Source organism: Saccopteryx leptura, chromosome 2, assembly GCF_036850995.1.
Source record: "Saccopteryx leptura isolate mSacLep1 chromosome 2, mSacLep1_pri_phased_curated, whole genome shotgun sequence".
NCBI lineage: Eukaryota > Metazoa > Chordata > Mammalia > Chiroptera > Emballonuridae > Saccopteryx > Saccopteryx leptura.
This window is the reverse complement of record NC_089504.1, coordinates 325,960,099-325,970,422: the sequence shown is the minus strand read 5'-3', so window position 1 is coordinate 325,970,422 and position 10,324 is coordinate 325,960,099. Positions and strand designations below refer to the sequence as shown.

Below are 10,324 nucleotides of genomic sequence, written 5' to 3'. Positions count from 1 at the left end.
GCTAACACTCTCCCAAATCGAGTGACTTCAGATTTTAATTTAGTGGAAACGTTAAAGAAAGCAGATGATTCCCTGTGATAAGTTAAAGCAGATATCTTCTAGGTGAAAAGTTAAAGTCATTTATTAGAGGAGATAGTGCTGTGATATTCTTCAAACTGACGCCCAACACGAGACCAGAATCTAAACGATTGGCTTTGGGCTCACGATAGAGAGATAATTTTGAAATGGATGATCACATTTTACACTGGGGCCATAGAGGCAAGGAATGTAGAACACAGTAATTACAAGTTTAGTCTTGATAAAACACTCTCCATCCTGTTTAAGTCAGCAGAGGTTAGCTTGCTCGGATCTCCACTTTTAATTGGTTTTGGACTTGGGTTTTTAGGGGGCGGAGGGCCATGTTCAAATTAGAAGAATCACTGAGAGACCATGAACTGAGAGGGCACACTAGGAAACAGTTATTTGCAGAAGCTTTTATGAGGCCCTGGTCAAACATGGATACCTGTGAAACAAAGGGTTTTTTTTCTTAAACTAAGATGTTGAAAGTTACATGTGTCGCCAGTAAAGGAAATTGTGCAAGGGAGTTTAATGACATTAAGTATGTGCATCTTAACCATTGTATTTTTACTATCTGTCAATAGGATGTGGGCCTGGCCTTTTCTTGTGAAAAGATTATACTTTGTCAGCTGTAAACAAAGTGGAAGTATATCTTGTTGCTTTTCTAGCAGAAAAGCTGAGTTCCTGTTTTCTTCCCCAAATTTGGGTCCTCATTTGGTCATTAATAGTTATCATTTGGCTGTCATCAGGTTTCCATTAAAAGAAAATCAGTAGAATCAGACAAAATTGTAAGCTTAGTTTTAAAATAGAAATGGACATTTTGAAAACATCTTTAATGACTTGGCTGCCTTTTGACAAATGTTTGTGATGTTTTGAAAAAAAAAAAAAAGCCAAGTTATTTATTTAAAAGCAATGCCAACTCTCTCTGCTAGCTGAACCTCATCGTTTAACAATAAATGATGCTTCTGCTGATAAATGAGTCTTTTTATGTGGCCTAGCAAATGAAATAGGAGATGATGTCTGAAGGCAGATGAACATTCAGCTGCCTAATGCTTCCATCTATTATAATATGATTAAAAACACAACAGACTCCTCAAAATAATCCCCCAAATCCAACCATCAGTTTGCCAGTTCTGGTGCATTTTCAGTGGATTGACTGTCTTTATTCTCTCTTGTTTTCTTTCTTTTCCTTTTGTAGCCCAGAAGGGTCAGTGGTTGAGTGGATTTTTTGACTATGGGTCTTTCTCAGAAATCATGCAACCTTGGGCACAGACTGTGGTGGTTGGCAGAGCCAGGTAAGAGCTCTTTTGTTCTGGAAGCTCTTTTTCCTTCCAACTAAAACCAGGAAAGGGCCAAGGCTACATAACCAATAATGCTCTGTTTGTCTAAACTTTCTACAAATACTGGATTATGGTCATTCCTAAGGCAGCATAACTGGAGGGCTAGTTCCCAGTCGTTATTTAGTGTGTCATTCCAATGATGCATTTAATCTAAAGTCTGGTTTTGACAATACTTCCTTTTTATAATGCTGAAAGAAAAGCTATTTTGAGGCTGTAAATAGCCACGGCCCACCAATGCCCTGCCCTTCAGAGATAGGTAACAAGTGAATCAGTCTCATCTACTTTTCTGTGTAACTCGAAAGAAGTTCCTCCACAGCATTGAGATTACTTAAGTAACAGATGCACTATATTGGTTTATCACCAGATTTGAATTACAAAAAAAAGTTTACCTGAACCAGGAGTGAGTAAAATAAGCTGGGATACCTTTATTTTTCAAGTGGGAAATTGAATTTTCTATTAAATTTTAATACCCACTCTAAGAAGTGCTTCACTCAATAGCAAGCTCTGCACGAAATAATCTGTAGCGCTCACCATAACGAGCACCTGCCAAGGCTGATCTTAATCTCATTCTGCACTGCAGAGACATGCTGCCCTAGGGACCCACATCTGGAGCTCACCTTCCTCTCAGGGGCAATCAGTTTTTCTTATCTTGGTGAAAAGTGGCACCTGCTCAAGATTCTTAAACATGCCACATTGGGCTGAGATTTAGATTCTAGCCTTGAAAATAATTCTAGGCTTTGTGGTTCCCTCAGTGCAGCAGGTCAGCATGGCTCATGCTGCCAGTGACAAGGAGCCATCAGATGGCAAGCCCACAGACAAGATCTTCCATTGTGACTCCAAACAAGAGAGTCAGGCCTGGAGTCAACCCAGACTAAAACCCACAGGGACTATCTCCTGTACGCTCTCGTGTCTCTAGGTCTTCCACCTAATCCCAGGCTTCTGGGTCCCAGTGGGAATTATTCTTTGTGCCTGGTAAAATTCCCAGTGGGGATGTGGAGGGGCAGGGGATGCACCAGAGAGAGCCCTCCTACCCAGGACCTATCATATCAGTTTGCTATAGGGAGTCTTCACACCATACTCAGACCAACTTTTCTGAAAATCTGCCTGTCGCCTATTCTGCTTCAATTTTCCTGTCTGTAAAATCATGACAGATTTTAACCCTCTGAAAGCCAAACCTTTGTTAAGGTCTTTAAGATCCTCCCATGGGAAACAAGAGAATAATGCTTTACAGTGATGATCGGAAGAATAGTGATTGTCCACGAGCGAGATCAATCAAGCTTGGCTTTGGTTAGCTCTGCCATTGTTTGCTGCGACACTCACTGTGACTTCTTCCTTTCTTCCCATCTGATGAGTTCTGGTCTTCTTGCTCCAAACACATACACATGCTCACAAGTATATATAACACAAATGGAGCTAGCTTCTTTCAAAAGCAATGGCATTTCGAGAAATAAATATAAATGTATTCTTCTGGGATTGTTACTGTAAGTGCTGCCAAAACTCATCTTTGGTATGTATGTTTGGAATATGTGTGCTATTGGCTGTAAATTGTCTTTTATTATTCCATGGCACCTTGTCCAGGGACACACTATAAAACAAGATGTAGCATCTTCATGTGCTAGCCTGATAAAATTTATATGAAGTATAATAGAAAACAGAAGTTGTTCTGAGCTGTTTTCAAGTTCAATAAATAACTGTAATACTCGGATAAAGATGTTCTTTATTAGGTCACATGGGCCCTAATATATAAGTTATAAGTTACCGATTTAGGGTGGCTTTTGCAATTACAAGTTTCCAGTTGGATTGTTAATCATTGTGAGCAGAAATATTTCTAAACCCTCCTGTGTACCTCCTGCTCATTGTCTGGTTGTCTAGAGGGCTTTTGATTCTGATTCAGTGCAGGCAAGTGACAAGGGGGTGGGTGGTCCCCACTCGGGCCCTGTCAGGCCTCTTGTGATGACAAGAATCCATTTCCAGTAGCCAGTGTAACAACCAAAGACCATCCTTCATGGAAAAGTTTGTTATGGAGATGCTACAGGGGAATGAAAGACTATAACCTGTCCCAGCCCCAGCCCCAAGGAATGCAGCTGAGAGAGTGAAGATTGAATTACATTTCTGAGTAAGGACTCACCCTGTACCTAGCAGTGCTCCCCCCTCCTCTCTTTCTCTGTCTCTTTCTGATTTTTACTAGGAAATCTTGAGGACCAATTTGGGACAGTATTGTGGAATATAGATATGGAAGTTTTGAGCTACTGGACAGTTTTTAAAATTAAATGTAGCCTGGAGATTAAATATATACTGCAATACAGATCACCTGTTTCACCAAGATTACTGCTGAAAGTTATCCCTGTCCCATTGCTCTTTCCCAGTGAAAAAGAAAGTTGTTTAACCACCTCCCTATCTATGCTTGGCACATATTTTTCTTCATCCCTGCAACATACCTACACCCTCCCCATCCACACGTCCAATGGTGAGACTCGACCCTCAAATTTTATCTGGAACCATGATACTAGTACTCCATAGAAACCTACAGCTCTATTTCAGCAGTGCCATCATTCGTTAAAACAGTTCCTGAAAGTTTCAGATTCCTACCACCACTGGACCATTTCCCTTCATCTTCATCAAAGGGTTGTTTTATGGTGAACTGAGAAATTTCATTTGGCAACCAAAAAGACGCATGTGTGTGCATGCACATGCCAGCCTGCTGAGTCTTAACTGCTAGAGGCTGCCCTAGTATAACCCTCAGCTTGAATTTATCCTGTGGTGGGAAACCGGAGTGATTCTGAGGGTCATTTCCCACCATATTTACAAAAATTTACCATATTCACCAAATCTAGAGTGTCATATTTTACCCTTAGGAAAGTCAGATTTCCCCCTGCTTTCTGTATTTGTTTCTAGTGTCCCCCCCCCCCCATGTTTTGATAAGGGATTGGAAAATAAATGACTGGCTGTAATGTTGACACGCATTAGGTTCTTAGGTGGCTCGTTTTTTACCAGATTAGGAGGAATACCTGTGGGAGTAGTTGCGGTAGAAACCCGAACAGTGGAACTAAGTATCCCAGCTGATCCTGCAAACCTGGATTCAGAAGCCAAGGTAGGTCACCTCAGGTACTGTGGTCGCCTGTCAGATGTAGATTAATGTCAGTTGAGGCCCTGGGCGCAGAAGAAAATATTGGGCCCCTTGTCATTAGAAAAAAGTGTCAAGGTGGGGTTTTGCGGGACCCTTCAGAAGTCAGGACCCAGGGCGCGCACCTGCCGTTAACCCCTCCTCTGTCACCTGTGCTGGGAGCCGTTTGCCTTCCGCAGGGCCTGTGGATGTATTGGGAGCATTGTAACCCACCCGTTTTAGATGGAAGGGCAGTCAGCAGCCTTGAATGATTTTAGACCCTCATGTACTCACTTTAAGGTGACTCTAAATATACTGCAAGGTAAAGTCTGCCTGAAAAATTAAATAGGCCTCTTGTTGATGCTGGAAGACAGTCTACTTTTGTTGGGGACATGGACTTACAGAAAGGCAGCCAAGACAATGCTGAGAGCTCTTTGGTCCCAGATTCTCTGAATGTACACACGGAAGAGCTATTATTAGAATTAATAATGGAGTGTGCTGAATTGTGAACACCATAGTCCATCTTTTTTTTAAAGAATGGATAACATTTTCACTCCCTGACAAGACCCAGAAAATGAGTGAAGAAGTTGGGGAAGAGGTTATGCAGCAGGATCACGTCTAGTGTCTGTTGATTAACCACAGAGCAGGAAAAGCTGCAGTAAGCACAGAGGTGAGAGGTCTTGGAACCTGTGTACAACTGAATGCTTCATGGAGGAGTCTAGTTGAGTCTGTAGCTGCCCTTGGGAATCCTAGAACCTTGAGGGTGCATTCTTCTATTAGAAGTGGTGAGGTTTCCCTTTCTTGGCTAAAGAGTTGTGGTGTAATCTGGACTCAAAAAGAGGGGTGTTTGGCCCTGGCCGGTTGGCTCAGCGGTAGAGCATCGGCCTAGCGTGCGGAGGACCCGGGTTCAATTCCCGGCCAGGGCACACAGGAGAAGCGCCCATTTGCTTCTCCACCCCTCCGCCGCGCCTTCCTCTCTGTCTCTCTCTTCCCCTCCCGCAGCCAAGGCTCCATTGGAGCAAGGATGGCCCGGGCGCTGGGGATGGCTCTGTGGCCTCTGCCCCAGGCGCTAGAGTGGCTCTGGTCGCAACATGGCGACGCCCAGGATGGGCAGAGCGTCGCCCCTGGTGGGCGTGCCGGGTGGATCCCGGTCGGGCGCATGCGGGAGTCTGTCTGACTGTCTCTCCCTGTTTCCAGCTTCAGAAAAATGCAAAAAAAAAAAAAAGAGGGGTGTTTAACAAAGTCAGAGATCCAGAATTTTTTTTCCTACTCAAAGACTATCTTCATGATGAATAACAGTTTTTGTTTAGTTTGATTTAAAATTTTTACTTTATTATTATTATTATTATTATTTTTTTGTATTTTTCTGAAGTGAGAGGCAGGGAGGCAGAGAGACAGATTCCCGTATACAACCAACTGGATCCACCCAACAAGTCCACCAGGGGGCGATGCTCTGCCCATCTGGGGCATTGCTCTGTTGCAACTGGAGCCATTCTAGCGCCTGAGGCAGAGGCCATGGAGCCATCCTTAGCACCCAGGCCAACTTTGCTCCAATGGAGCCTTGATTTTAAATTTTTAATCAGTTAAACCTTACTTACTTTGGAGAGATTCCCCTCAAACTGTGTTGTTAATAGTGTGTTTATCTTTCATTTTCTCCAATAGATAATCCAGCAGGCTGGCCAGGTTTGGTTCCCAGACTCTGCATTTAAGACCTATCAGGCTATCAAGGACTTCAACCGGGAAGGGCTGCCCCTGATGGTCTTTGCTAACTGGAGAGGCTTCTCTGGTGGGATGAAAGGTGATTGGCCTGGCTCTGGGCTGGAGGGGCATAGCTGATTCCCCTGAACCCTGCAGCATGGGAGAGAGGGTTTGTATTGGGTAGAGCCTGTGAGTGTCCTAGCAGCTCATCACACTAGGCTTTTTGAGGGTTATGTACCCTCTGAGATGTCTTCTGAGTGGCAACTTGAATGGGAAAATTCAGAGGATCAGGCAGTCTGCTAATGTTATCTCAATGGACTGCTGTTGTGGATTAGCTTTCACAGGTGAATAATAGTCCTGGAGAAATACAATTGTACTAGCCTCTGTTCCCCTTTTCTGGACATACTTTTTGTTGATATTATTCTTTAACACTCTACAATGACCAAGATAGATACTGAAATTAGCCTTTACCAGAAGAAAATGAACCAAGTCTATACCAGAGGCTGCTCTTTGTGGTAATTTGTGATATGTTTTGTTATTATCTAACAACAGCCCTGGGCATGTGGCTTCAGCATATTAGACCAATATTATTATAAAGGCTCTGCTCTGTGCTATGGGAATCGCTTAGTGATTAGGCAGCTAGTATCCCCATTTGCTGAGAATCCTCTGTGTACATAACCACTGTGGACAGTTCATGGAACACTGCAGGAAACACACTCTGCCTCTCAGAGTAGGGAAGCGCTCTCCAGTGGCCAGAGCCATGGCCATGCTGAGGGCGGTCCTGCGTGCCAGGAGAGGATGAGTCTGCTGCTGAATGCCGCAGAACTCAGGGCTCTGATGTGTGGATTATGGCAGTGGAAGGAAGGGGGAGTTGGTGCTGCTGAGTAAGCAAAGTGATCAGAGAAGGGCACGTGAAATGGAAAAGAAGGAACCTCAGCAGGCACCGGAAGTACCTTGGGGCAGGAGCATCTCTAGCTCTGAAGGAGGATGCTGGGGCAGTTATTCTTCTATAGATGATCAGCTGTGTATGGAGAGAGGATAGCCTTGTGCCAGCTGCTTTCCTTGCCTGGCTAGGAAAAGCCCTGTATGGCCAGGCCTTCTTGGCAAGATGTAGAAGACTAGGGTGATTTGTTTTGTTATTTTAGTTGAAAAGTTTCCCTTTGTCCACATTTGCTGGAGGACTACCGCATTCTACACTTTCTTAGGAAAGACTTAGACTATAATGCAAATTAATGTTTGTACACTTTCATAGACTATCACGGTGAAATACTTTTTGACTGAGATAATAAATTTGTGGAAATACCATGAGATATTGAGAGTATAGGTTAAACAAGTCAATCCTACACATTTTTATTGAGATCCTATGTGCAAGGAGCTATGTCAGCTACTATAGACAAAAGAAAAACAAGTCAGAAACAGACAATGCCTCAAGGAGTCAAGAAAAAATGTCTTGAGCAGAATGATAAAGCCATAATGCATAAAGTATAAACAAAATACCACAGTGTTCAAGAGAGATTGATACTATATATATAGCCTGACCAGTGGTGGTGCAGCCTGTCAACCTTGGATGCTGAGGACCCATGTTTGAAACCCCGAAGTCACTGGCTTGAGCACAGGCTCACCAGCTTGAATGTGGTGTCACTGGCTTGAGTGTGGGATCATCAACATGATCCCATCGTCATTGGCTTAAACCCAAAGGTCACTGACTTGAACCCAAGGTCACTGGCTTGAGCAAAGGGTCATTGACTCAACTGGAGCCCCCTGGTCAAGGCACATATGAGAAAGCAATCAATAAAGAACTAAAGAGCCACAATGAATAATTGATACTTCTCATCTCTCTTACTTCCTGTCTTTCTCTCAGCAAAAAAAAAAAAAAAAGGAGAGAGAGATAGATTATACTATATTAAATTTGGGGAGAACTGAAAGCCCTTTTATATATATATTTTTTTTTATATGAAAAAAATACATATATATGACTCATTTAGCATCAGATTTCACTTGATCCTAAATCTGGGGGCCATTGCAAATTCACTTTTCCTGACATTACTTAGGAGTAAGTCAGCCTTGCTATTTTGTCTGTAGAGTTCAGAGTTCAAAAGTTTGCCACGTGCCTCTTATAGATTGGCTGCTAGCCCTGTAACAATGAGAAAAAAAACCACAATTACTATATTTCCCCCATGTATAAGATGCATCCTTTTTTGAAAAATTTGGGGTCTAAAACTGGGGGCGTCTTATAAAGTGGTTGTAGATTTTTTTACTTGCATTTCCTGCTTTTTAGTGCTTGTCTTTTTTTCAAATCTCGAGTCCCAAAATTAAGGTGCATCTTATACATGGGAGCATCTTCTACATGGGGAAGTACGGTAAGTTTCATTAAGCTCTTTACACCAGAAACTGTGGTAACCATTTCACATGTATTATCTTAGATAATCACTATAACAAGCCCCTCTAAGGGGTAGGTTATAATATTACCTGCAATTTACATAAATTGAGAGTTAGCTTAAATAAATTTGCCAAGATCATTTAGGTAAAAATTACAGATTTGGGGAAGGAACATATATCTGTCTGACTTCCTTTAGCACAGTAGGCTGGTTTTTAGAGCCTAGTACCAGACCTGATCTACTAAAATATCCTTAGACTAGAGTCTCTAGGTTCCTAGAAAGTTATTATTCATCTGCCTCCCCTCTGCTTTGTAGTTGTCCTTGGTTATTTTGACAAGAGCTCAGAAATGAGGTATGGTTCTTTATTGTAGTAAAATACAACATAATATTTATCATTTTAACAATTTGTAAGTGTACAATTCAGCAGCATTAAATACATTCACAATGTTGTATAACCATCACCACTATATGTACCCAACTTTTTATCCCAACATAATATCTATACCTTTAAACGAGAAGTCCCCTTTTACTCTTCCCCCTTGCCTCTGGGCAAAAGAATGAGTTATTGCCCTGATATAGACCTGGGCCAGATCTGTTTTCTGAATTTTGGTGTTGCTGCATCTGTTTACATATCACTTAAGACAAAAAGGCTTTGGGGAAGATAGAGATTGGTGTGAAAGGAGGGGTAAGGAAGAACATCGACTTTAATATTTACATATAGGTCAGGATGTTTTCTACGTATTATCTCATGTAACCGGACCTAAGCTGAGAGCCACTCCATATCCCTTGGGGAGATGTTTGCAGTTTGGGTTTCAGTACTGGCTGGGGATTAGGCAGGGAGGGAAAATAAACAATTATGCCATCCCTCAGTGCACACAAACACACAGCCAGGAGCCGACTGCACTGTGGGTAAAATGACTCCAAAATTGTGTGTAATGAGTAGGAAAAGATTAGAGACAGCTCTTGCTATGCTGAAAATTGACATTAGTGGAGGGAAAAAAAAACTCTTTACTAGTCGGCCTAGGAGGTCTAATTCGAGCAGTAAAAATATAAATAAATAAATAAAAGCATGTCAAGATGGTATTGGTGCTTTTTTTCCAATGAGCTCTATCTGGCCGGAAGGCTATTCAGCATAATGCAAAATTAAATTATAAAAACTGGCTGAATATTTAGATGGAAGAGCCATTTGGAAGTAGTTTATTTAGACGAACCAGCAATGACCCACAACAGGGAGACATCAAGCGTGAAATTTACTAGAAATTAGCACCAGGGTCCCAGCCTCAGCATGAATAGCTTGATAGGATGCAAATCCCAGTGATATTAAGCCGCCTCACTGCTGGTGCTACAGGGTCACTCTCAGTTGGCTTTTCATGTTATACTTATTATTTCTTCCTGGGACAGGTTATAAATAACAATAAAAAAAACATTTATTGAAAACTTTAAGTGGAATGAAGTATTTTAAAGTCTCTGATTACTGGGATATTGAAATACAGTGTCAGACAGCCATAATGAACTCATGAGAGGCATTATGTGTGTATGTCTAATGCTTACCTTCAGCTTCCAACGGATAGTCTCTCCCCAAGTCAATGTGCTCTGTTCCAGTTTCAAGAGTGTGGAGCACTGTGGAAACACCCTACCACCCTGTTCCCTCATTTGGTGCATGTGGCGGTTACAGTTTGCCCATGTTGTGTAACAGTGAAGGCCCTAGGCAGGGTTGGTGTCTGGGTGCTGAAAACACACTGGAAAGG

The 10,324-nt window shown here is 42.3% G+C and overlaps 1 protein-coding gene across 8 annotated transcripts in view; it reads left to right on the top strand.

The window, feature by feature from the left end:
* ACACA (acetyl-CoA carboxylase alpha) overlaps positions 1-10,324 on the top strand; it is a 328,759-nt gene that overhangs the window by 289,195 nt on the left and 29,240 nt on the right. For all 8 annotated transcript variants that reach the window (XM_066363215.1, XM_066363212.1, XM_066363211.1 and 5 more), the window contains 3 exons: positions 1,256-1,352; positions 4,392-4,488; positions 6,163-6,298. In XM_066363215.1, coding sequence (XP_066219312.1) covers positions 1,256-1,352; positions 4,392-4,488; positions 6,163-6,298 — 330 coding nt within the window. The remainder of the gene's footprint in view (positions 1-1,255; positions 1,353-4,391; positions 4,489-6,162; positions 6,299-10,324) is intronic.